Below are 28,000 nucleotides of genomic sequence, written 5' to 3' on the forward strand. Positions count from 1 at the left end.
GCATTTCCGGCCTGGCGGGTCCGCCCTCCTCGGCGTGGTGTGTGGGGCACGTTTACCTTTCTCGGCGGAACCGAGGGAGTCCTGGCCTCACTTGGCGCGGAGGTGCCTGCGGCGCTGCGACAGGCGGGACGGCGCGGGGCTGGGCCGAGCCGGGGGAGCACCTGTTCGTGTGGCCTGAGGGGCGGGCCGGGCGGAAACCCGCGCGGGGGTGGGGTCCGGGCTACCCTGGCGCGGAGGCGGGGCGGCGGGCAAGAGCCAGGCCTCACGGAGGAGGCGAAGTTTGGGCGCGGTCAGGGGATGCACCGAACCTGTGCTTTTTGTCAGCTGAGAGGATATTTTTCACTTATCAGGGGTAGGTTCCGTGAAAGGATGAAGTCGCGAAGGCTGTGCAGCGAAGGGACGTTGGTGCACATCCCGGCGCTGAACAATCCCAGGGCTCATTCATTCGCTCGGTGGGCGCCCACTACACACTGCCTTGGTGATTATTAAGATTTACTGGGTTTTGTTTGTGGTTTGTGAACACTATGCGAGGCACTTTATACATTTTTCTCACTTAACTCAAAATAGTCACTTAAGGTAAGTGGTGATGTTCTCACTTTATGGTTTGTGGAGAAACACGTCACTTACTCGAGACCCTTGCGTTAGGAGGTGGTGTATTTGAGATTGGAACTCAGTCTGGTGGAGCCCAGAGCCTATGCTTCTAACAGGAGTGTTACGTGCCTCCCACATGAGGCTGAAAGGGAAGGCAGAGTGCATTTGGAAGGACCACTTGAGCACAGCACACAAAGGGCGTGAGCGCCAGGGACCTGTCAAAGGCAAGCCCTGGCTGAGGACCGAGAGGCTACCTCTGGCCTGGGTGGCCTGAGGTGGAGATTCCGGGATGGCCCAAGAGAAATGAACTGGGCATTAATAAACTTGGGTTCAGCAGTCAGTTAGAGCCCAACAGAGGCTTAAGTGATGAAGGCGGGGCAGGCAGGGTTTGTTCTGGGTTGTGTCTCTGAGGTTCTCTGGGTTTTCACCTCATAGTCACACTAGACAGAAGTGTTTCTCCTTGTTTCTTTTTTTATCATCAGGGAGGAAAAGCCTTTTCTAGAAGCCTATTTGCAAACTTCCCTTAACATCTTGTTGACCAGAAGATGGGCCTAGGGCCGAAGTAGCTGGGGCCAAGGAAAAAGGGCACATTTCTACCTGAATTAAGGGGTCTGTTTGCATGAAGCAGGCTGTGGGGGTAGAGGCTGACTGTGTATCAGAGGCCAGTTGGAAAGGTTTCCATGGGAGTGACACCCCGTGTCACCTGTCACCCTAAATTATCACCAGATCTGTGGTTCTAAATGTCATATGTATGCTGACAGTTCCCAGTATATACCTAGCCAGCTTCAACCTCTCCTGAAATTTGGACTTGTGGATCGAAATGCCCGCATTCTCCACTTGTAGTTCTAATAGGCATCTTGAACATAACATGTACAAGACAACTTTTAATTTTTATCCTTCAGATATACTTCTACAGTCTTCCTGGGTAATTGGAAATTTCATCATCTCAGGTGTTTGGACCAAACATCTTGGTGTTTCATCCCACATCTAATTTGTCAGCAAATCCTATTGACTGTACCTTTGAAAGGTATCTGCAATCTGACTACTTATCACCTGCTACCACCACTGCTCCAAGACACTATCGTCTCTAGCTGTGTTACTGCTGGGACCTTCCAGTTGGTTTTCCTGCTTCTACCCTTACACCCTCCTCCCTGCCCCCTAGTCCATTTTCAAAGCAGCAGCTGGAGCAGCCGCACGTCAAGTCATATCACTGCCCAGACCTTCCAGATGCTCCCAATCTCATTCAGAGTAAAAGTCTAAGTCCTATAGCCCACAAGTTAACCCGCCCCCCTCTGTCTTGCCCTCCCCTACTCTGCTTCAGCCCCTCTGGCCTCCTTGCCCTTCCTTGAACACGTCAAGTGTGCTTGCACCTTGCAGCCTTTGCACTTGAGCCTCCCCCTGCCCAGGATGTATCTCCCCTGATATCTACTTAGTGCCTGCCCTCACTCCATCCATATCTGTTTTGATGTTACTTTATCAGAGGTGCCTTCCCTGGCTGCCTTTCGTAAAAGATCTCCCAACAGTTGCTGCCCTCGTGCTGCTTATTGTTTCTATTCCTTATCCCCTGACACAAGCATCATGTCTGTCAACCTCCCTACGGCTGTGCACTGCTGTAGAGTAGGAGCTTGTTCTTCTCCTCAGCTGTTTGCCCACTGCCCAGGATTCTCCTAGGTGGGCCTGAGATGCAGACCGTCGTCTCCCCTGGTCAGGTGCACTGCCGGGGACCTGGCTTTCACGTGTGGCCTTGTTATGCTGTCGTACTATGGGCTGCTGGGGAGGCTTCATGGGAGGCAAGGGAATATGTAGTCTCAGGCCACTGGGTGCTGGGACCATTGTTCCTTCCTGGGGATTTCAGGTAGCCTACAACTGGGTCTCTGCTGCCACAGACCTCTTGAGGTACAGGCCCGGAAGTCTCAACGTTGCCATGGGGAGCAGAAGGGGGGTCAGGCTCCATCGCACTCTTCCCTTTTGCTGCAGCTCGGCCTGCCTCCTCGGAACAAGCTTGGAGACCCAGTGATGGCCCACAAGCAGCTGCTTCCTGGGCCCCAGGTGAGTGGTCTTCGTGGAGACGCCTCTGTGTGGCCTCAGCCCTTTCCTGGCTGGAGTCTCCACGGTTCCCTCTGAGGCACTGGTCTCAGGGTAGATGGCTCCCTGTCTTCATTGATGTCCTCAACCCTCGGGTTCAAGTCCCTGAAATGCACTCTGGTCTGTATCATCTCACCCCTGGCCTGGGCACAGAGGAGGGCAAGGGATGGGCAGGTAAACACGAGTCAGAATGGTGTCTGCCTCAAAGAGCCTGCTCTTGTGGGGGAGGCAGTCTGGTGCATGTGCTCAGAGGGGTTTTGCCCATCCTGAGCCTAGTGCCTCCCTACCCCCAGGCCTGTCCTGGGGTTGCAACAAGATCTTGTCATTCCAGGTCTTGGTTTCCTTCGAGGAAGTGGCCGTGCTCCTTTCCCAAGAGGAGTGGGGCCGTCTGAGCCCTGCTCAGAAGGGGCTCTACAGGGATGTGATGATGGAAACCTATGGGAACCTGGTCTCGCTGGGTGAGGCTCTTCCCAGGTGCTCAGCTCTGGGCTTCCTGCTCCATGAATGGCCCTGGGGACTGGGACTGGGGCTGGGCTCAAGGCTCAGAGGCTTCTCACCCCCTGGGCCCAGACATGGGGCATTTGTGGCCCTGGGCCCAGGCAGGCCTGGTCTGTGCAGAGGAGGGGACAGGTGGTGCCAGGGACTCCCCCAAGTTCTTTGTAGGAAGTATGGAAGGAGAACATTATTCATTGAATGCCAAGTATATTCATATCCCCTCAGTTAATCTTCATGCATCTTCGAGGTTGGTGGTAAGATACATAGTTTATAGGTGAACCTGAGGCTGACAAATATCACTTTATTAAGATCACACAGGCTGTCAGGGCAGATCTGGGATTTGCATCCATTTGGCTTCAGAGCCTTGCTTTATACCTGCCTTATACTTAGTCCTTCTGCCATACACCAACACCTCCTCTACCATGAGTCTTCTGCCATGATGTGTTCAGGCCCCAAGTCTGTCCCTTATCTGTGACCCCCAGAAGAGCTGGGTTTGACTTTTCTTCAGCTGGGACAGAGGCCTACATCTGTCTCCATGCTTTGGAGACCAGGTGGCAGGCAAGGTCAGCACACAGGCGCTGCCCATGGGGCCATCCTGCCCTGGACCTGGATGAGTTGTCAGTCTTGCTTTCTTTCTCTGGAGCAGGACTTCAAGGTTCCAAACCTGATGTCATCTCCAAGCTGGAGCAGGGGAAAGAGCCATGGGCCCCACACTCACCAAGAATTGAGGGGAGCTGGATCTGGAGACGCAGGCGTGCAGGTGAGTCTGCAGGAACACCCCCACACTCTCGTGCCCCTGCTGGCAGGTGCCGCCACTTCACCAGGCCAGATTGCGTCACCACCAGAGCTTTGCTTTCCTTCTCCGTCTTCTTTCTCTTCTTTTCTCTTTTTTGCTATTAATGGCCCCTATTCTGTGCCCCTGAATGGGATCATGTTTACCTTACCCTAGAAGGATGCTCTTTCAGTTCCTGAAAAGAGCTCGGGTGTGTCCCTGGCAGCTGCCTCCCTACCCTGGCTGCCTCTCAGTCGCTTCCATGTCACCCAGTCCTCAGGCCTTGCTGGCCAGCTCTGCCTTGGCTGCTGGAGACACCAGTTGGAGAGTCCACCTGGAGGCTTGCCATCCTGCCCAGACTCTCACCCCTGCTGTTCACTCAGAGTTCCCAGGCTGATTCTGGGCTTCGGAGAAATGCGTGACTTAGGGCTGCTTCTTGTGTAGCGAAGGACTTGGGCGTGTAAATGGTAAGCGGAGGAGAGTTCCTGTGCTCTTTGCTGCATAGCAGCTAACAATCACCTGTTCTGTTGTGCATTCCTAGCACTGTGCTGGCACAGTGAACTTACACAATCCTCCAGCATCCCTACAGAGTCGGTGCTCAGGAAAATGCACAGAGAGGTTCAGTTGCTAGCCCGAGGTCACACAGCCGGCCAGGGACAGAGGTGAGTTGGATCTCTGGTGGACTGGCTCCCTACCACACGCCTTTTTTTTTTTTTTTAAAACAGCTTTTTAAAGGTATAATTAGCATATAATATGCTGTATATATTTTTTTGTTTTTTTTTAATAAATTTATTTATCTTATTTATTTATTTTTGGCTGCTTTGGGTCTTCGTTGCTGCGAGCGGGCTTTCTCTAGCTGCAGCGAGCAGGGGCTACTCTTCGTCGCAGTACTCGGGCTCTCGTTGCAGTGGCTTCTCTTGCTGTGGAGCACAGGCTCTAGGTGCGCGGGCTTCAGTAGTTGTGGCACGCGGGCTCAGTTTCTCCGCGGCATGTGGGATCGTCCTGGACCAGGGATCGAACCCATGTCCCCTGCCTTGGCAAGCAGATTCTTAACCACTGTGCCACCAAGGAAGTCCCTGCTGTACATATTTAAATGTACAATTTGGTAACATTTTTGCATATGTATGCACCTATGAAACTGTCCACTGTGGTAGAGATAGCAAACATATTCATTACCCCCAAAAGTTTTCTCATGTCTCTTTGTAATCCCTCCCTCTCACCGCTTCCCACTTCTATCCTGAAGCAATTACTGATCTGCTTACTGTCACTATAGATTACATTTTCTAGAGTTTTATATAATTGACGTCATGGAGCATGTATTTTTTTTTTGGCCTGGCTTTTCTTGACTCACATAATTATTTTGCGATCCATTCATGTTGTGTGTCAATAATTCAGTTCTTTTTTATTTCTGATTAGTATTCTGTTGTATGGATATACCACAATTTGTTTATCCATTCTCTGTTAATGGACATTTAGATTGTTTCCAATTTGTGGTTAATACAAATAAAGCTGCCATGAACATTTGTGTACAAACCTTTGTTTGCTTGACCATACATTTCCTTTTCTCTTGGAAATACCCAGGAATAAAATGGCTGGATTACATGGCAGGTGTTTATTTAAACTTTTAGGAAACTGCCAAAGGGCTTTCCAAAGTAGTTGTACTATTTTACATTCCCACCAGCAGTGGATGAGAGTTCCATTTCCTCAACTTCCTTGCCAGCACTTGATGTGGTCAGTCTTTTAATTGTAGCCACTGTGATGGATGTGTAGTGGTATCTCATTGTGGTTTTATTTTTAATTTCCCTAATGATTAAAGATGTTGAGCATCTTTTCATGTGCTTGTTTTCCTTCTGGATTTCTTCACTGGTGAATGTCTGTTCAGATCTTTGCCTATTTTTTAACTGTGTTTTTCTTTCCTTATTGTTGATTTTAAAAGAGTTCCTTTCTAAATACAGGAATGTTTTATTTACAGGTCCTTTATCAGATATATACTTTGCATGGATTATTCTCCCACTCTGTGCCTTGTCTTTTTATTCTCTTAACAGTGTCTTTTGAAGAGTAGAAGTTTTAAATTTTGGTGAAGTCCAGTTTTAATTTATTCTTTCATGGATTGTGCTTTTGGTGTCATATCTAAGAAATCTTTGCCTAACCCAGAAGATTTTCTTCTTTGAAAAGAAAATTTTATAATTTAAAATTTTTGTTTGTTGCATTTAAGTCTTGATTCATGTTGAGTTAATTTTTGGTGTGAGGTATGGATCCAAGTTTAATTTTTTACAAGTGAATGTCCAGTTGTTCCAGTACCATTTGTTGAAAAGACTATCCATTCTCCACTTGCATTGCCTTTGCACCTTTGTCAAAAATTAGTTGTCCATGGGAGCTCCCTGATGGTCTAGTGGTTAGAATTTGGCACTTTCACTGCTGTGGCCTGGGTTCAGTCCCTGGTTGGGGAACTGAGATCCTGCAAGCTGCGTAGCACAACCAAAAAAAAAAAAAAGAGAGAGTTGTCCATATATATGTGAGGTTATTTGGAGCTCTCTGTTCTCTTCCGTTGTTCTATTGTCGATCTTTATACTCCAACACCACACTGTTGTGGATGCTTCATTAAAAGTCTGGAATCAGGTAGCATTTGTCCTCCAATTTTGTTCTTCATTTTCAGAGTTGTTTTGGCTATTCTAGATCCTTTGTATTTTCATGTGAATTGAAAAATCAGCTTATTGCTATCTGAAAAAAGTCCTGCTAGCATTTTTGTTAAGATTGCATTGAATCCATAGATCAGTTTGAGGGAAATTGACATATATTGTTTTCTGACTCATGAACAAGATGTATGTCTCCATTTATTTGTCTTAATTTCTCAGTAGTATTTTATCTTTTTCTATGTACAGGCATTTTACATCTTTTGTCAGATTTATCCCTAAGTATTTCATTTTTTTAAAAACATTTATTTTATTGAAGTATAGTTGATTTACAAAGTTGTGTTAATTTCTGCTGTACAACAAAGTGATCCAGTTATATATATATTTTTTTTTCTTTTTTTTAATTTATTTATTTTATTTACTTATTTTTGGCTGCGTTGGGTCTTTGTTGCTGCGTGTGGGCTTTCTCTAGTTGTGGCGAGCGGGGGCTACTCTTCGTTGTGGTGTGTGGGCTTCTCACTGCGGTGGCTTCTCTTGTTGCGGAGCACAGGCTTTAGGTGTGCGGGCTTCAGCAGTTGTGGCACACGGGCTCAGTAGTTGTGGCTCGTGAGATCTAGAGCGCAGGATCAGTAGTTGTGGCACATGGGCTTCGTTGCTCCGCGGCATGTGGGGTCTTCCCGGACCAGGGCTCAAACCCATGTCCCCTGCATTGGCAGGCAGATTCGTAACCACTGCGCCACCAAGGAAGCCCTCTTTCATATTTTTTGATGTTTTTGTACATGGTATTTTTTTAAATTCCAATTTCCAGTTGTTCATTACTTATATATAAAAACAGAATTGATTTTTGGGTGCGTACCATAGGAACAGTAGGCATGTAGGGGAATGGGCCCATGATGGCAGGAAGGAGTTATGGGTAACAAAGTGCTGGAAATAAACAGGTGGTACCATGGCCTCTGTTTCTCTCACCTGGATTTTCCCTGATAAAACATAACCAGTTAAACTTACTTTTAGGGTCCCCCTTAGTTTCTCCACATACAATGCACCACCCTCTGTGGGGCACACAATCTGTTAAATATCGTCCCCTGGTGACCCTTTTTTCTATCTTCCCTTTCCTCCTTACCTGGACTAAGAAGTGGTTCATCTCCCAGGAGACGTCTGATGTCTCAGCCCATAGTGTCCAGGGGAGGAGAGACATCAGCCGAGACAGAGGTGTCCAAGGAGGAGTAGACAGGACCACGTCAGGCTGTGTTGGATTTGATTCTTAGCCTAGGAGGGTGGAAAGCTATGGAATGTGTGTTTAAAAATAATTTATTTTTGTGCGGTGAACATGTGTCATTTTAGTAGAACAACAGAACTGATCCCTGTAGAGAAGTGTGGTGACAAGAATAAAACATCACCCCAAATCTTGCCTTGCAGAAACGTTCATTCTCGGCATTAGGTGATAGTATTTCATGCATTGGCTCGACCAGATAGAAGTTTGTCTCCCTCGTGTAACAGCGTCCCTGTTTGGTGGATTCTCAGTTTGACATGCTTGTTAGGAGGCCAGCTCATCTGTCTTGTTTCTCTGCCACCCTCTAGATTGGCATGCCTAAACACTCACCTCCAGGTGTAACACTGGGTTATGGGAGAGGGAGAGAGTGGAGGAGGCCATTTCACTGCCATGGAGTCTGTGACCTTGAAGTTGCCCAAGTCGCTTCTACTCACATTCCACTGCTGAGAATTCAGTTACGTGGCCACACCTAATACTGCTGTTTTCTTAGTGGTTGCTCTGGAACTTACCGTCTACATCTTAAATTATCAGAATCTACTTCTGGTTTATATTATTCCAATGACTATAGAATAGTTATTCCTGTAGAACGCCATTTCCTCTTCTTCCTTTTTGTTTTTTGTTGTTGTTGTTGTTGTTGTTTTTAAATATTTATTTATTTATTTGGCTGTGCCAGGTCTTGGTTGCAGCATGCGGGATCTAGTTCCCTGACCCAGGGAACCTGGGCCCCCAGTCTTAACCACTGGATCACCAGGGAAGTCCCTTTTCTCCCTTTTTGTGCGTTGTTGTATATCTGTGTGTGTTACAAATTCAACAATACATTCTTATAATACTTTATATAATTTTATGTCTGTTGTGGAAACTAAAAGAAGAAATGAGACCAGCATATATGTATACAGTTTGTTATATCATCTACTTTCTTATTTACCATTTCTCTTTGTTTGTTCCTGTGCATTTAAGTTACATCTGCTGTCCTTTCCTTACTCCAGTGTATCTCACCTCTCACCCATCTCCTTTGTGCTGTTTTTGTCACATGCAATACATTTCTATCTGTGATATTGTGATTTATAATAAGAAGTATATATTTGGTCCTCATCCCGTTTCTGGCACAGAGCTCCTAAAACCCTCGGAATTTCCAAAGTAATGAGAGTAGTGAAAATTGCTCTGTTGTTTTTGAAAATGCCCTAGCAGTCCAATCCAGTTAAATTTGGGCAGCAGTATTTTTAAAAGTTAGTCTTGGGGCTTCCCTGGTGGCGCAGTGGTTGAGAATCTGCCTGCTAATGCAGGGGACACGGGTTCGAGCCCTGGTCTGGGAAGATCCCACATGCCACGGAGCAGCTGGGCCCGTGAGCCACAACTACTGAGCCTGCGCATCTGGAGCCTGTGCCCTGCAACGGGAGGGGCCGCGATAGTGAAAGGCCCGCGCACCGCGATGAAGAGCGGTCCCCGCACCGCGATGAAGAGTGGCCCCCACTTGCCGTAACCAGAGAAAGCCCTTGCACGAACCGAAGACCCAACACAGCCAAAAATAAATAAATAAATAAATAAAGTAGCTATAAAATGAAAAAAAAAAAAAAAGTTAGTCTTGGAGGTTTGTTGTGACTCAAGGAGGCTGGATGCAGGAAGGGATCCCCCACCCTCTCAGCCACACTCACCAGGAATTTCACCTCTTCAGGTTGGAGTTGGAGGGGATGATAGGTGCTGGTGGCCTAGCCTGGTGAGATGTGGGGAGCTTTCCCTGGGAGCTGCGGGGAGAGGGAGCTCCTTCTTGGCCCCACCCAAGAGGAGTAGAGCATCTGCCATGCTGAGCTGGGCGGGTGGAGGTGCGGCGGGTTAGGGCTCACATGCCACACACTCTTGCTGCTCTTGCCAAGTTTTAGTAGATTTTCTTGAATAAACGTTTCTTCATTTGCTTTTTGCTCTTAGGACAATTTCCAGAGTCATTAAAATGGTTGTTAGTTGGGGTTGGGTTTTTTGTTTTGTTTTAATAGTTCTTGCCAGCTTTGTTTTGCTGTGACTTGGATCCATGGACTTTATTACACTGTCATCAAAGTGGAATTTCCTGGCTTTCAATTTTGAAGAATATTTTTGCTGGACGTAGAATTCTAGGTTGGCAGTTGTATTCTTCAGTACATTAAAAATGTCTTTCTGTCTGCTCTCTTCCACTTCTGAAGTTGAAAAGTCAGCCTGCGATTTTATTTTGCTTTGAAGGTGATACATATTTTTCCTCTTGCTGCTTTTAACATTTCTTTTTTTGGTTTTCAACAGTTTGGCTATGTTATACCCATGTGTGGTTTCCTTTGCATTGACATTAGTTAGGGTTCTTCGAGCTTTTTGAATCTATGGTTTATAGACTTTTGTCAGTTGTGGGAAAATCTAGGCCAAAATTTCTTAAATTATTTTTTCTATCCTATTCCTTTTCTCCTCTCCTCCTGAGATTGTGAGAATATACACATTATGCTTTCCACCTTGTTGCACCTGCTTCTTATACTCTCTTCTGTATTCCCTGTCCTATTTTTTTCCTTGCTGTGTTTCAATCTGAATACTTTTCAGATATTACTTACGTACCTTCCAGTTACGTAATCCTCTGTTTTGTTACCTGCTATCTGCCAATGTACTCTCTTGTCTGTTGAACTCTTAATTTCAATTTTCATTTGATTTCTAGTGAATTCTCTATATCTTTGTTTTCTTACATATACTAATCATGGTTTGTTTGTTTGTTTTAAGCTGGTTCTTGATAATATCTGAATTGCCTGTGGGTTTGTTTCAATCGTATATTTTTCTCCTGGTTTCTTGTTGTTTAGTCTTTTTTTTAAAACATGATTTCTGATATTTAATTATGTTAGTTATTATAGATTAAAAATTATAGAGGCTTTATATGATGTTACATTCTTTTTTTTTTTCACAAGAAATAGAAATTTTATTAGTGCTTTATCTATTTACTTCCTTAATAAGTATTTTAAATATAAATTGAAAAAAACTCTAAAAAAGGAATCTGAATATAATAAATATAATTCATAATTAAAACTGACGTTTGTAGACGATGTGTGCCAAAGGGTAACCAAAAACATTTGTTGATTCCATACAATTAAAGTCCATTCATGATCTTCAAAAAAATCCCAATTAGTTACTAAGTATCCCTTTCACAATACAAAAAACTTGATAGGGCTTTTCTGTATTTGTCTTTTATTTCTTTCCTAAAATATTTATTATGACTTCGTATTAGAAACATCCTATGACCAGGAAAAGCATAATGTTTTTATATGAATAAAATTAATCTTTGGTCTACAAATAAAAAGTACATGAAATGGAGAAAGGACAATATTTCTAAATAATTGGAAAAAATCATCTTAATAAGCAGCTTAAATCATTTTTATACTTATTGTCCAGCTAAAGCCTCTTCTTTCCTTAAGAGTAACATAAATACTTATTTGATAAAAAGTATGCATTTAGTGACCATTATATTTAAATTTATATAATTTGAAAACCCTACACGGTTTTCAAGGTTGACTAATCATAAAGTAGATCTAAATTCTTACTTAAAAATAATATGAAGTGTGATTCATTTATTGTACTGTTTCATTTTTCAACGTTTTCTTCTCTAGTAGGCTACCATAGCATCTAGGTTTTCATCATTAATAATCTGTGTTTTTTTCTACTACACTGTTTTATTGGAGACATTAAATATGACATTAATGAGTAGAAAGGGTACTGAAAAGAATGTTGATAGCTTTAAGCTCTAACAAGTTAAATTTATTTGCTCCTTGCTTCAATTTTTTGCAGTATAACTGTCTAATAAAATTATATAATTCACATGTCCATCAAAGTTTACCTTTGTATTAGCAATAGGAAATTCACTTTGAATTGCATCCTTATGTATTAATGTTAATGTACAATCAGTACAATTCTTACCTAAATTTTAAAAAGATTATAACAGTAGTTCAATAAAGTGAGAAATTATTCCATAACATTCCAGTAGGCAATATCATTGACATATTTAAAGTGGTGATACCTTTAGCATTACATTCATTTTTTTTTTTTTACAAGAGATAAGTAGACTGACACCAAGCATTGTACATGGATGACCACAACAAAAGCAACAATGATTGCAGTTACTAAACATGAAACACACTCATACTATGTCATAGTATTGACATTCAGTCCAGTAATCCTCCACTGACACAGCTCCTTTACTTTGCAGTGAAAATTGATTTGTATATTCTTTGCCTCTGAGTCCTTGTGGGATTTTTTTTTTTAATTCAGACAGAAAGTCACAAAAATTATACTCATCCTCATCAGTTCACTCAGTCCCATGTAATTAATTTTTTTTTTTCATCTTGATCTTTTGTTAGCACTTTTATGAGTTCATCAGTTTTTCATTAGAGTTCTGAAAATGCTTATTCATTCAGTTCAGTAGTACAGTCAGTTACCAGAAACCTGTACTTGTCAGAGTCTTTTCCATGAATTTCTTGAAGATGAAACCCTTTTATAGGAACATATTTGCAAAATCATCAGAGTACACCCAGAACTGTCTGTAAATGACAAAAGACTTAAAAATGACCATGGTTAAAGAGTTGATGAAAGTTCATAATAATGCAGTTGACAAGAAAATTAGTTATTTATGAGATATACATTTTAAAGTAATAACTAGGATTATTACTTATAACATTATACCAGAACATATAAGATTTTTAGAAGTTTCCTGTAATGTCTGAAACATTTATATTAACATATTTCCATACATATTTCCATACAAATACAAATATAAGATTTTTAGAAATTTCATGTAATGTCTGAAACATTTATATTAACATATTTCCATACATATTTCCATACAAATACAAATATAAGATTTTTAGAAATTTCATGTAATGTCTGAAACATTTATATTAACATATTTCCATACAAATAACCCAATGAAAGTTTAGTATTAGTTGTTTTGTTTGTTTTTTTATACTGCAGGTTCTTATTAGGCATCAGTTTTATACACATCAGTGTATACATGTCAATCCCAATCGCCCAATTCAGCACACCACCATCCCCACCTCACCGCAGTTTTCCCCCCTTGGTGTCCATATGTCCATTCTCTACCTCTGTGTCTCAACTTCTGCCCTGCAAACTGGCTCGTCTGTACCGTTTTTCTAGGTTCCACATACATGCATTAATATACGATATTTGTTTTTCTCTTTCTGATTTACTTCACTCTGTATGACAGTCTCTAGATCCATCCACGTCTCAACAAATGACTCAATTTCGTTCCTTTTTATGGCTGAGTAATATTCCATTGTATATATGTACCACAACTTCTTTATCCATTCGTCTGTTGATGGGCATTTAGGTTGCTCCCATGACCTGGCTATTGTAAATAGTGCTGCAATGAACATTCGGGTGCATGTGTCTTTTTGAATTACAGTTTTCTCTGGGTATATGCCCAGTAGTGGGATTGCTGGGTCATATGGTAATTCTATTTTTAGGTTTTTAAGGAATCTCCATATTGTTCTCCATAGTGGCTGTATCAATTTACATTCCCACCAACAGTGCAAGAGGGTTCCCTTTTCTCCACACCCTCTCCAGCATTTGTTGTTTGTAGATTTTCTGATGATGCCCATTCTAACAGGAGTGAGGTGATACCTCATTGTAGTTTTGATTTGCATTTCTCTAATAATTAGTGATGTTGAGCATCTTTTCATGTGCTTTGTGGCCGTCTGTATGTCTTCTTTGGAGAAATGTCTATTTAGGTCTTCTGCCCATTTTTGGATTGGGGTGTTTGTTTCTTTGATATTGAGCTGAATGAGCTGTTTATATATTTTGGAGATTAATCCTTTGTCCGTTGATTCATTTGCAAATATTTTCTCCCATTCTGAGGGTTGTCTTTTCGTCTTGTTTATGGTTTCCTTTGCTGTGCAAAAGCTTTGAAGTTTCATTAGGTCCCACTTGTTTATTTTTGTTTTTATTTCCATTACTCTAGGAGGTGGATCAAAAAAGATCTTGCTGTGATTTATGTCAAAGAGTGTTCTTCCTATGTTTTCCTCTAAGAGTTTTATAGTGTCCAGTCTTATATTTAGGTCTCTAATCCATTTTGAGTTTATTTTTGTGTATGGTGTTAGGGAGTATTCTAATTTCATTCTTTTACATGTAGCTGTCCAGTTTTCCCAGCACCACTTATTGAAGAGACTGTCTTTTCTCCATTGTATATCTTTGCCTCCTTTGTCATAGATTAGTTGACCATAGGTGCGTGGGTTAATCTCTGGGCTTTCTATCTTGTTCCATTGATCTATGTTTCTGTTTTTGTGCCAGTACCATATTGTCTTGATTACTGTAGCTTTGTAGTATAGTCTGAAGTCAGGGAGTCTGATTCCTCCAGCTCCATTTTTTTGCCTCAAGACTGCTCTGGCTATTCGGGGTCTTTTGTGTCTCCATACAAATTTTAAGATGATTTGTTCTAGCTCCGTAAAGAATGCCATTGGTAATTTGATAGGGATTGCATTGAATCTGTAGATTGCTTTGGGTAGTATACTCATTTTCACAATGTTGATTCTTCCAATCCAAGAACATGGTATATCTCTCCATCTGTTGGTATCATCTTTAATTTCTTTCATCAGTGTCTTATAGTTTTCTGCATACAGGTCTTTTGTCTGCCTAGGTAGGTTTATTCCTAGGTATTTTATTCTTTTTGTTGCAGTGGTAAATGGGAGTGTTTCCATAATTTCTCTTTCAGATTTTTCATCATTAGTGTATAGGAATGCAAGAGATTTCTGTGCATTAATTTTGTAACCTGCAACTTTACCATATTCATTAATTAGCTCTAGCAGTTTTCTGGTGGCAGTTTTAGGATTCTCTATGTATAGTATCATGTCATCCACAAACAGTGACAGTTTTACTTCTTCTTTTCCAATTTGTATTCCTTTTATTTCTTTTTCTTCTCTGATTGCCGTGGCTAGGACTTCCAAAACTATGTTGAATAATAGTGGTGAGAGTGGACATCCTTGTCTCGTTCCTGATCTTAGAGAAAATGCTTTCAGTTTTTCACCATTGAGAATGATGTTTGCTGTGGGTTTGTCATATATGGCCTTTATTATGTTGAGGTAGGTTCCCTCTATGCCCACTTTCTGGAGAGTTTTTATCATAAATGGGTGTTGAATTTTGTCAAAAGCTTTTTCTGCATCTATTGAGGTGATCATATGGTTTTTACTCTTCAATTTGTTAATATGGTGTATCACATTGATTGATTTGCGTATATTGAAGAATCCTTGCATCCCTGGGATAAATCCCACTTGATCGTGGTGTATGATCCTTTTAAAGTGTTGTTGGATTCTGTTTGCTAGTATTTTGTTGAGGATTTTTGCATCTATATTCATCAGTGATATTGGTCTGTAATTTTCTTTTTTTGTAGTGTCTTTGTCTGGTTTTGGTATCAGGGTGATGGTGGCCTCATAGAATGAGTTTGGGAGTGTTCCTTCCTCTGCAATTTTTTGGAAGAGTTTGAGAAGGATGGGTGTTAGCTCTTCTCTAAATGTTTGATAGAATTCACCTGTGAAGCCATCTGGTCCTGGACTTTTGTTTGTTGGAAGATTTTTAATCACAGTTTCAATTTCATTACTTGTGATTGGTCTGTTCATATTTTCTGTTTCTTCCTGATTCAGTCTTGGAAGGTTATACCTTTCTAAGAATTTGTCCATTTCTTCCAGGTTGTCCATTTTATTGGCATAAAGTTGCTTGTAGTAGTCTCTTAGGATGTTTTGTATTTCTGCAGTGTCTGTTGTAACTTCTCCTTTTTCATTTCTGATTTTATTGATTTGAGTCCTCTCCCTCTTTTTCTTGATGAGTCTGGCTAATGGCTTATCAATTTTGTTTATCTTCTCAAAGAACCAACTTTTAGTTTTATTGATCTTTGCTATTGTTTTCTTTGTTTCTATTTCATTTATTTCTGCTCTGATCTTTATGATTTCTTTCCTTCTGCTAACTTTGGGTTTTGTTTGTTCTTCTTTCTCTAGTTTCTTTAGGTGTAAGGTTAGATTGTTTACTTGAGATTTTTCTTGTTTCTTGAGGTAGGCTTGTATAGCTATAAACTTCCCTCTTAGAACCGCTTTTGCTGCATCCCATAGGTTTTGGGTCGTCGTGTTTTCATTGTCATTTGTCTCTAGGTATTTTTTTATTTCCTGTTTGATTTCTTCAGTGATCTCTTGGTTATTTAGTAATGTATTGTTTAGCCTCCATGTGTTTGTCTTTTTTACGTTTTTTTCCCTGTAATTCATTTCTAACCTCATAGCGTTGTGGTCAGAAAAGATGCTTGATATGATTTCAATTTTCTTAAATTTACTGAGGCTTGATTTGTGACCCAAGATGTGATCTATCCTGGAGAATGTTCTGTGCGCACTTGAGAAGAACGTGTAATCTGCCGTTTTTGGATGGACTGTCCTATATATATCAATTAAATCTATCTGGTCTATTGTGTCATTTAAAGCTTCTGTTTCCTTATTTATTTTCATTTTGGATGATCAGTCCATTGGTGTAAGTGAGGTGTTAAAGTCCCCCACTATTATTGTGTTACTGTCGATTTCCTCTTTTATAGCTGTTAGCAGTTGCCTTATGTATTGAGGTCCTCCTATGTTGGGTGCATATATATTTATAATTGTTATATCTTCTTCTTGGATTGATCCCTGGATCATTATGTAGTGTCCTTCCTTGTCTCTTGTAACATTCTTTATTTTAAAGTCTATTTTATCTGATATGAGTATAGCTACTCCAGCTTTCTTTTGATTTCCATTTGCATGGAATATCTTTTTCCATCCCCTCACTTTCAGTCTGTATGTGTCCCTAGGTCTGAAATGGGTCTCTTGTAGACAGCATATATATGGGTCTTGTTTTTGTATCCATTCAGCAAGCCTGTGTCTTTTGGTTGGAGCATTTAATCCATTCACGTTTAAGGTAATTATCGATATGTATGTTCCTATGACCATTTTCTTAATTGTTTTGGGTTTGTTTTTGTAGGTCCTTTTCTTCTCTTGTGATTCCCACTTAGAGAAGTTCCTTTAGCATTTGTTGTAGAGCTGGTTTGGTGGTGCTGAATTCTCTTAGCTTTTGCTTGTCTGTAAAGCTTTTGATTTCTCCATCAAATCTGAATGAGATCCTTGCTGGGTAGAGTAATCTTGGTTGTAGGTTCTTCCCTTTCATCACTTTAAGTATATCATGCCACTCCCTTCTGGCTTGCAAAGTTTCTGCTGAGAAATCAGCTGTTAACCTTATGGGAGTTCCCTTGTATGTTATTTGTCGTTTTTCCCTTGCTGCTTTCAGTAATTTTTCTTTGTCTTTAATTTTTGCCACTTTGATTACTATGTGTCTCGGCGTGTTTCTCTTTGGGTTTATTCTGTATGGGACTCTCTGCGCTTCCTGGACTTGGGTGGCTATTTCCTTTCCCATGTTAGGGAAGTTTTCGACTATAATCTCTTCAAATATTTTCTCTGGTCCTTTCTCTCTCTCTTCTCCTTCTGGGACCCCTATAATGCGAATGTTGTTGCGTTTAATGTTGTCCCAGAGGTCTCTTAGGCTGTCTTCATTTCTTTTCATTCTTTTTTCTTTAGTCTGTTCCGCAGCAGTGAATTCCACCATTCTGTCTTCCAGGTCACTTATCCGTTCTTCTGCCTCAGTTATTCTGCTATTGATTCCTTCTAGTGTAGTTTTCATTTCAGTTATTGTATTGGTCATCTCTGTTTGTTTGTTCTTTAATTCTTCTAGGTCTTTGTTAATCATTTCTTGCATCTTCTCAATCTTTGCCTCCATTCTTATTCCGAGGTCCTGGATCATCTTCACTATCATTATTCTGAATTCTTTTTCTGGAAGGTTGCCTATCTCCACTTCATTTAGTTGTTTTTCTGGGGTTTTTTCTTGTTCCTTCATCTGGTACATAGCCCTCTGCCTTTTCATCTTCTCTGTCTTTCTGTAACTGTGGTTTTTGGTCCACAGGCTGCAGGATTGTAGTTTTTCTTGCTTCTGTTGCCTGCCCTCTGGTGGTTGAGGCTATCTAACGATGTTACATTCTTGAAAGAGGATTAAGTCTCCTTCTGGCAGACAGATAAAATGCCATTGGATCACCTTCCCATGTTAAGGGGTTGGTCTTAAGCTTTGTTAGGGCTGGTCTGATACTCAGGGGAAAATTCCCTACTCATTGGTCCCCTTTGAGGAATGTTAGGGACCTGATTCATTATTCTGAAAACTGGTAAATAAAAGAATCAAGGATTGATTCTGCCTTTACTAAGTGGGTTATCCCTCAGGATAACTAGACAATTGATGAGTAAAAGTTTCTTCATAGAAACTTTAAGGGTTTAAAAAAAAAAAAAAGGTCAAACCTGAATCCTGAGATAACAGCCAAAAATTCTAAATACAGAAGTCAGCTAATCCTACCACTTCCTTCCTCTAACCCTGTACAAAGAACACCCAGCAGTAAAATATCTTCTACCTAGGGCAAAAACAAAGGAATTGCCTCAAAAAACCAAATAGCCCTAGGTAAAGACTTGCAAATTTTGGCATTTGGAGGTACCCTGGACTTATAACCACCATCTCACTCAAATGCCCTTCTGATTCATAAATACCCTCATTCATAGAGTTCCCAAGTATCTTTTTATTGCCTCAATTTAAAATACAAACAGGCATCAACTATAATTCAATTTAAAAAAGAGCTAAAAAAAATAATAAAAGTAAATTAAAAATAAAATAAAATACAAACAGGCAACCAAGGATCCCCTGACATCTGAAGCAACATGAACTGGTGTGAGACGTTGCTTCTTTTTTTTTTTTTTTTTTTTTTTTTGGCTGCTTTGGGTCCTCGCTGCACGCAGGCTTTCTTTAATTGAGGCGAGCGGCAGCTACTCTTCGTTGCGGTGCGCGGGCTTCTCATGGCGGTGGCTTCTCTTTGTTGGCAGAGCACGGGCTCTAGGCACGTGGGCTTCAGTAGTTGTGGTGCATGGGTTCAGTAGCTGTGGCTCGCGAGCTCTAGAGCACAGGCTCAGTAGTTGTGGCTCACGGGCTTAGTTGCTCCTCAGCATGTGGGATCTTCCTGGACCAGAACTCAAACCCGTGTCCCCTGCCTTGGCAGGCAGATTCTTAATCGCTGCGCCACCAAGGAAGTCCCGGAGACGTTGCTTCTTGACTCATAGATCACTTTGTTCTGTGGTCTCTTGTTTTGTCACATTCTTCATTCTGTTTCCTACCTGGTGAAATAGCACCTCTTGACAAGGATCATCTTTTTAGACTCTAGTCCCAGGATGTTGAAGACTCTTAACTCCTCAGATACTCCTGACAGAAGCCACAGGAATTCAGGACCTTTACCATCCACAACCTGCCCCTTCAGGCTGCTCCTAGGTTTCTAGAATGAAGTATTGTTTGCTTTTTACCTTTCAGACTTGAATGGTAAAAATCAGTCCCTTTGAAGTACTGGGCCTAGTTCTGCAAAGACGACTTAGCCCAATGTTAGGTCCCACCCAGTTAATATTTTCAGCTCAGTCTCTGTTCTGGCTAAACAGTCTGAAAGTGACAGCTCTAATAATAACCACTGTTTACAAAAGAGAGAGTCCATTGTGCTTTTGCGGTCTCTCAAAACAGGGCTACCCTCTCACAGTTCTCACCAGGCTTGTTCTTCCACTGGTCTTTGTAGCCACATGATTCAGTGCTTTTGGCTGGGTGGTTTTGTTTTTGGTACACTTCCTTTCATTGAGTCTCAGAATTCAGTTGTGTCACAGTTTTTACAAATTTTCAGGTACTTTTATTCATTGGGAACGTGTGGTATGGACTGGTGTACACATTTGGGTTTTTTGCCTTGTGCTGTACCTGCTATTTGAATGGGTAGGTTGCTTGTTTCTATTTTTCTCTATTTTCCATGATTTACTTCTGTGAAACCAAGTTGTCCAAATCAAATAATTTTTCCCATTATGTGTTGCTCAGTATACCCTTCATTCATTATAAATCACTTATGATACATTTATTTTTCAACAAATGTTTGAATGCCTGTTATGTATAAGCCACGGAAGATGCCTTTTTTTTACAGAGTGTGCAGCAGTAACATCAGTGTAGGTGCTGACCGTCCAAGCCTCCACTGCTGACTTCCCCATCTCCCTCCTTGCCTTCTTTTTAGTTTTTTGTTTTTTTGATGTGGACCATTTTTTTTAAAGTCTTTATTGAAGTTGTTACAATATTGCTTCTGTTTTATGTTTTGGTTTGAGGCATGTGGGATCTGAGCTCCCTGACCAGGGATGGAACCCTCACCCCCTGCATTGAAAGGTGAAGTCCTAACCACTGGACCGCCAGGGAAGTCCCCCCTCCTCGCCTTCTGAGGGCGCCTCTCCCTCAGGTCACGCCTCGAGTTCCTGCTCCATCTGTGCCTGGTTAGCCCATCTGAAATGGAGGCATTTCACCTTGGGTTTCTTCCCTCCCTCCCTCCTTCCCTCCCTCCTTCTCACACCAGCTTTCATTGCTCTGAGAGCATGCTTCTCTCTCCTCGCCTTCTCTTTTCTCTTCCCAGTAAGGTCATTTTTGGTTTTGCATTCTGAAAATCCAAATCCTCCTAGGAGATAATTGTTTCATATAAATGTTTCTATTTATGCTCTAAGTATTTCCCATAGTAAAACACGAGTAACTCTTTTTTTTTTTTTTTTTTTTTAGGTTATGACTCTAGGAAGGAAAAAAAAGAATTGACTCCAAAGCAGGAAATTTCTGAAGAAATGGAATCCCAGAGAACAAAATTAGAAGAGCATGTAAGGAATATTTCCAAGGAATCTGATTTTGAAGAGATGACTAAAACTGAGGGAAAGCTAAAGAATTGCTGGGGGAAATATGCAGTGGAGGGACTTAAGAAGGATTTCCCCCAGAAGAGTAATTTCAGGCCAGTGACAGTGACACATGTGAAAACCCCCTTGGGGGAAAGAGGTCCGAAATTCAGTGCAGCTGAGGTAAGTTGCGCTGCAGACACAAGTTCTGTCAGAAACTGCAGGCTGTCTTCAGGGAAAAGTCTCCACCAGAGTGTGGCACGTGTAGAAAACTTCCAAACAAGTATGGACCTCACTAACCTCCAAAGTTTCTGTGTAGGAGAACAAGGCTGTCAGGCAGATGTGTTTGTGAAAGTGCCCAGGCAGAGTTCAGTTTTCAGTGAGAACCAGAGGATTAACAGTCCAGAAGAAACCTTTGAAAAGTGTGCTGTGTGTGGAATAGCTTTTGGTCAGAGCAGAGCTCTCATTCAGCACCGGAGAATTCACAGTGGAGAGAAGCCCTGCGGGTGTGAGGAAGGTGGCAGAGCTTCCCATGCCCGTCCCTACGCCATGCAGCACTGTAACACTTACACTGGAGAAAGACCCTGTGAGGCTAACGGATGTGAGAAAGCTCTTAGCACATGTCCGTCTTACATTCAGCATTGTGAAGTTCACACTGGGGCGAAGCCCCATGAGTGCAGTCAGTGTGGAAAAGCCTTTAATCATAGCTCTAACCTGATCCATCATCAGCGAGTGCATAGTGCAGAGAAGCCGTACGTGTGTGTGGAATGTGGGAAAGCCTTCCAGAGACAGTCACACCTCACTCAGCATAAGAGAACCCATTCTGGAGAGAAACCCCATGACTGTGCTGAGTGCGGCAAAGCCTTCAGCGCACGATTATCTCTCATTCAACATCAGAGAACTCACACAGGAGAAAAACCCTATGAGTGTAACGAATGTGGAAAATTCTTTAGCCTGAACCGAACCCTTATTGTTCATCAGAGAATCCACACTGGAGAGAAACCCTATAGATGTAATGAATGTGGAAAATCCTTCAGTCAGCGCTCACAAGTTATTCAACATAAGAGGGTTCACACTGGAGAGAAGCCTTATAGCTGCAATGAGTGTGGGAAATCCTTCAGTGCTCACCTGTCCCTCATTCAGCATCAGAGAATTCACACTGGAGAGAAACCTTATGGGTGTAATGAGTGTGGGAAAACCTTCAGTCAAAAAGGACACCTTATTCAGCATCAGCGAATTCACACTGGAGAGAAGCCCTATGAGTGTAATGAGTGTGGAAAAGCTTTCAGCCAGAGTTTTAATCTCATTCACCATCAAAGGACACACAATGGTGAGAGGCCCTACGGGTGTAATGAGTGTGACAAAGCCTTCAGTGTTCTCTCCTCCCTTGTCCAGCATCAGAGAGTGCACAATGGAGAGAAACCCTACGAGTGCCACAGCTGTGGGAAGGCCTTTAGTCAGGGCTCACACCTAATCCAGCACCAGAGGAGTCACACTGGAGACAAACCTTACGAGTGTAGCGAGTGTGGGAAAACCTTTGGACAGATATCCACCCTAATTAAGCATGAGAGGACACACAATGGGGAGAAGCCCTATGAGTGCGGCGACTGTGGGAAAGCTTTCAGCCAGAGCGCACACCTCATCCGCCATCGAAGAATTCACACTGGGGAGAGCCCTTTCACGTGTAGTGACTGTGGGAAGGCCTTCAACGTCCGCTCCTCCCTCATTCAGCATCTCAGGGTTCACACCGGCGAGAAGCCTTACGAGTGCAGTGAGTGTGGCAAGGCCTTCAGCCAGCATTCACAGTTTACTCAGCATCAGAGGGTTCACACTGGAGAGAAACCCTACATGTGCAGTGAATGTGAGAAATCATTCAGTGCACGCTTGTCCCTTATCCAACACCAGAGAATTCACACTGGAGAGAAGCCCTATAAATGCACTGAATGTCAAAAATCCTTCCGACAAAGCTCTCACCTCATTCGACATCAGAGAATCCACAGTGGAGAGCGACCTTACATGTGTAGTAGATGTGGGAAAACTTACAACCAGAGAATATCTCTTATTAGTCATGAGAAAGTTCACAGACTCCACGGTGGAGAGCAAGCCCGTCAGTGTGACGAGTGTGGGGAGCTCTTTGGCGCACAGGCAGCGTTCATGCAGCACCGGAAGGTTCACAGTGGAGAGTGACTCACTCTGATACGTTCTTCACAGTTTTACAGCAGGAGAGTTCTACTGATAAGAAAGTTCACTTTATGACTTTCCTTTTGGAAATTCAGCTCTTAAGGAATTAAACTATCTCCCAATGTGCTGCTCACTGAAGGCAGGCTGCTGAATTATGTGGTAAACATTCCAAGGTGACATGCCTTCCCTCAGACCCAGAGGATGGCTCTCTGCTTGAGTGTTTTAAATGAATGCAACTTAAATATACTTTCCTAGATCATGTTTTTATAGCACCAGACCTTAGTGTACAGTTAGGTGTTTCCTTTGGCCCCTGCCTTTCTTTTCTTTCCTCTTCATCATCTATTTCAGCTTCAGGAAAAGTAACTGGGATCCTTGGACTTAGGAGTGTGATGGAACTGGGTTGGGGTTTTCTTATTTGTTTGTTTGTAGGGCCTTTTCAAAATGTTTTTGTTCTATTGTGAGGGATATGATACCTTTAATTTCAAAGGGGTTGTCCCTTTTCAGCATCCGGTAATCCACAGAGGTAAGAAGGCATATAAGTATAAGCAGAGTTTGTTATGGAATGAGGTGAGGCTTGTGTGTAGATTCAAACTGTTGAGATCGTGCTAGGAAGTCAAGTGACTCATGTAAACTGGGGTTTCCTACAGGGTAATTTGAAAACAAAAAACCCCATGAATTGGAGGGGTGGAATAGGCATAAAGTAGACACAGGCTGGCTTGGGACCCAGGACGCAGCTTACAGATTCTGTTGGTATATTCTGGATCCACTTCTGAGGGAGAGGAGGTGAGTGGTTGGAGCTGTTCCCTTTCACTGGGCGGCCTCGCACTGAGCAGACTCTGGTGAGAAGGGCAGGTCCTCCTGCTGCCAGAGGACAAGACTCCAGGTGAGGCAGGGACACGGCATTAAGCACCTTTTCGTGGGTAGCTTATCGTGCAGGCTGTTTGTCAGCCTTGGACCCCTGTCTGCATGCTGTAAACATGCTTTTGTCCCTCCCAGGAGCTGTATTAGTCAGTGGTGTCTCAGTGCCCGTGATCCTCCCACCTGACGCCTTGAGGTGATGCTAAACATCCTGGGAGCTGATTTCCTGAGCACAGTCTTCAGAGTGGCTGCCCCTAGTTCATCACGTGTGGTTCATTCCAGTGTCCTCAGAACCCCATTCTCCAGAAGTTTCTATGGCACTTCCTTCTGTTTTTGTGGAGGAAAGATTAGCATCAAAATGGGCTGAAAAAGGGTTATAAATATGAGAGATTCAGCAGAAGGAGTCTGTGAGAGACAGTTCTAGAAACAAATCTGGCAATTGAAAGTGGCTGTTGAGAGTCTGATGAGAAGCTGGTACCGTGTGTGAACCCTTGAGAAGGGACTAACAGGATCTGGGATGGGCTATAGTGGGACGGCGCTTTATGAATAAGGCAGGGTAAGAATGGAGTGAAAGAGGAGCAGTGAATTGCTTAATAGCTGGACATTCTATTCCTTTATAGTATCCTTTTCAGTAATAAGTTTATTCTTATTTTCCTGCTTTATTAAAGAAACTTTCTCTTAGAAGTTAACTGACCTTTTCTCCTTATGTTGACTTGACCTATGGCTCAGGCCTTATTTTCCAGGCTCTTGTCTATATAGCAGTAGCATTGGTCTTTACTCGTTTTAGAATTTTGAGGAGCTGATTGAAAAATCTGCCTCTTAATGATACTTCTCCTAAGCACACTTCACCACAAATAGCTTTGACATTTTTAAAACTGGAATTAATACACTGTGATAATAATGGTTATCACGTGCTAAACAAAAATTCTGATTGAGTCATCAAACCTTTACCTTTTTACCTTAGTATGTGCGAGGCACTGTGATGAATGCTTCTCCTGGGTTTTCTCATTTAATCCTCACATCACCTCAGTGAAGTAGGTACTTTTATTAACCCTGTTTCACAATGAGACTGAGGCACAGAGAGGCTGCTTGGGGTGGCTCTGGTACCACATGGCTCTGCCGCCTACAGTCGTGGATCCCCCACTGGGCGCCTGCCCCAGGCCCACACCCGCTGCACCCCCGGGCACCCGAGGCAGGGAGCTTGCAGTCCTGAGGCTGACCCATCTGACTAATTCTGGCCCATTGAAGTTGTATGTTTCACTTAATGTGGTTTGGTGGATAGGTCTTCTAGATGTGTTATCAATGAAGGAAAATGGGAAAATGGTCCAAAGTTGGGAGCCTCTGGCTTGTGACTTTACTAATCATTGCCCGATCGCCGTGTTCCAAAAAGAGAGGGCATGTCTGTCTTTTCCTGAGGTGACTGGACACCTTAATCTCCTGAGCTGTGTCAGAAGCTCCTCCCATGGCTCTCCTGGCTTCAGTCTGAGATAGGGCCTTGGAGCTTTTTATCCAGTTACAACTTCTTCTTGTAGAGAAAGAACTTCTGGGAAGGAAGAAAAAGAAGTTCCCTGTTCTTGCTCCAAGGATCTCCTTGGCATCCTTTCAAGAGACAAAAGGACTCGGAAGTTGTGACAGTGTCTTCCTCGAGGCCATATAATTAGAATGCCAAATCGGGAGGAAATATGTGGGGTTTTTTTCTTTATACATCTTTACATACGGTGGACAGTTTACTTAATTGAGAACCTCAGCTTTTATTCTAATTCTCTGTTTTAGGTTGTGTGGCTAAAACGTCTTTATGAGTAATTCCTGCAGTGAGTTTGGATTATGTTTTAGTTTTCAGTTAAATGTTTTACCCAAATTGTACTGAAGTTTATTTACATAGCTAATGTTGTCCATTTCAGTCATAAATATCCCTGTTAGCTAGTCTTACCTAGCTTGGTGATGGCATTAGTATTGGTTGGAGCCAGACTTGTCTCCTGATGGTTCGAAGCCTCTCTGTGCTGCATGGTGAGGAGCACAGGGCGCCCATCCACCTGGTGCCGCCTGGCGTCTAAACCCAGTCGATTACCTGCAGTTGAGAAGGGCATTTCGGTTTCCCCAGTTGATGCGAAGAAGCTGTTTCTAAAGGAGTTTTATGCCAGTGCCAGCAGATGTGCAACCTTCCAAAATCCCCACTGTGGCCCAGGCTCTCATCACCTGAAAGGTACTAGAAACAGGGAGATGGACAGTGGCCAGGACAGTTTTGACATGCAGGAGGTTGAGCTCTGGTCAGCAGACATCGTACCATCATATCGTACCATCATCGTACCAGCATATTCCTGCTGCTCTATTTGGTCGGGCTCGATACCCTCACACAGGGAAGAATAAGGATATTTTCAGGTCCCCCTGGAGCCGCTGTTCTGGTGAGGTGACAGGTGTTCTCTGTCACCTGCCTGCTGCCCAGCAGGTGGGTGAAGTCTCCTGCCTTAGATCTCCATGTATTGGTAGTTCTTGCCACAGGCTGTGTGGGATTATGACTGGAAGGAACTCAGGGCAGTTAGTACTTGGAGGAAGACATTGTTTACTACTCGTTGAACTAGTAGAGTTGGTTGCAGTTTGGATGGTCTGCTCCCCATGAAACACTTTTGTAGCCTGACTGGACTTGGGGGCCGAACATTGGCAGCAGGTGGGGATGGTGTGGGGGTGTTGAGAAGGGCCCCTACCTTCAAGCTTGTGCTGCAGGAGCTGCCCAAGGACTCAGCCTTCCTGGCAGACAGCCGTCACCATGAGGGTGTGGGTCATGGGGCCCAACCAGGACCTGCTCCCTGTGGGGGTGTCAGGAGTGTCGTATTTGTAAATCCAGAGTTGTTTTGTTAGTTCTGGTGTCTGCCTATTGCCAGAACATGGGATTATTTTGTAGAATTCCCAGAGACTTTGGGTGGCCTTTGCTGTCAGGAGAAAGGACACCCCAGACAGTGGGGGCAGGTGCTGAAGGGTCACAGGAGCCCTTCACTTTTCCTGTGCCTGCCTGTCTTACGGCATTTCCACTGATGCCTTGGTGTGGTGGACTCCTGAGGATGACCCATGTCCTTGACCTCCACCACTAGCTCTTGAACCACAACTGAAGATGTGAATCATAAGGGGACCAAGATCTGCTCTTTCTGCTGAAAAAGATGGTCTGCCCTTAAGTGCCTGTTAATGTGTTGTGTGTTCCCCTGCCAATCCTACTGGTTTACCATGTGTAGTTGACATGTCTTCTTTCCCCACCAATTCTAGGGTTTACTTGAGTTTCATGCGTTTATTCACAAGCGTTGAAAGGTAGCGGGTGGATTCCATTATTGCTTATGTTCATGCAAGAGTGGGTGGCAAGTGACTCAAGCTGCTGCCTTGAGTCTGAGGACCTGAGTTTCCAGGCAGCAGGACTGCACTGGGATTTTTTCACTTTAACGCTGCATACGTGCAGCATCTTCTGTGTATCTGAAGATGGGACCAGAAGAAAACTGCAGGATGGAAGTTGGAGGGGTTAGTTGTGTGCACTAGGGCTCCTAGTTATAAGTAACAGACACCTACTTAAGATAACCCGAGCAAAGAAAGGAGCACCATCTGTCAGGATCCAGGGATGTCTTATGGCACCCCAGGTAAGGAAACAGCTGGAGTCAGGAACTGGAAAGGTTTCTGGATTTCCCACCCCTGGATTGTATCCTAGTTTCCCTGCAGACCTGCCTTCTCAGTTTAATAGTGCACTGGGCTGAAAAACTGGCTGCCACCACAGTTACTGGGTTCACATCTGCTTCTTCCAAGAGACCTGCCAGAATGAGGCTGGGAACTTAGTATTTTAATTCATATTCTAAGGAGAGGATGCTGGCCACTCTCTGGTCTGGTGTCCATTCATGTACCCATAAACCTGTGAGACTCCAATGAATGTGGCCATGGATGCAGAGTTTGGGGAATGGACTCTGGCCCACCTGGGTTGGATGTCAACACCTGTCCAGTTGGCTGTGTCCAGAGGGGCAGGATGGCTGCTGGGGCTACTGTATTTGTTGAGTGGACAAGAGCAGATCCTTGAATAGGGCATGGGGCATTAGAAGGTCATGTAGGTAGCGACCCAGGAAGGGATAGCTGGAGGACAGGAGGGCCTTGTGAATGGGAAAGGGGCTGGAAAGGAACCTACTGCTCTTAGCAGAACTTATGAGCCCCCAACCAGCACCAGGCTCTACGGGAGAAATAGGCACCAGAATTGGCCTGGGCGAGTCCTGCCCCCACCTTAGCAACCTGCTCTGGGGACCCAGATAGTCCTAGCAGCATCGGCCTTGGGCTTGGCCACGTCTCCAGGTGTTGGAGCATCGTGCCAGGTGTGGCCTGATCTGGACAGAGGGTTAGA

The 28,000-nt window shown here is 43.1% G+C and overlaps 1 protein-coding gene across 9 annotated transcripts; it reads left to right on the forward strand.

Moving 5' to 3' along the window:
* Positions 1-6: 6 nt before the first annotated feature.
* On the forward strand, positions 7-28,000 carry LOC103012053 (zinc finger protein 252). Of its 9 annotated transcripts, none has more exons than XM_007185502.3 (7): positions 151-163; positions 351-478; positions 1,494-1,618; positions 2,447-2,640; positions 3,008-3,134; positions 3,818-3,931; positions 20,498-28,000. In XM_007185502.3, exons 4-7 carry the CDS (start codon positions 2,608-2,610, stop codon positions 22,786-22,788), a joined length of 2,565 nt encoding a protein of 854 aa, XP_007185564.2. In that variant the 5' UTR covers positions 151-163; positions 351-478; positions 1,494-1,618; positions 2,447-2,607; the 3' UTR covers positions 22,789-28,000. The 9 variants fall into 9 exon arrangements, with proteins under 9 accessions (XP_057388215.1, XP_057388214.1, XP_007185562.2 ...); XM_057532233.1 differs by having other exon boundaries at positions 2,478-2,640; XM_007185503.3 differs by having other exon boundaries at positions 2,569-2,640.

The sequence above is a fragment of the Balaenoptera acutorostrata genome, chromosome 17 (genome assembly GCF_949987535.1).
Source record: "Balaenoptera acutorostrata chromosome 17, mBalAcu1.1, whole genome shotgun sequence".
NCBI classification, from domain to species: domain Eukaryota; kingdom Metazoa; phylum Chordata; class Mammalia; order Artiodactyla; family Balaenopteridae; genus Balaenoptera; species Balaenoptera acutorostrata.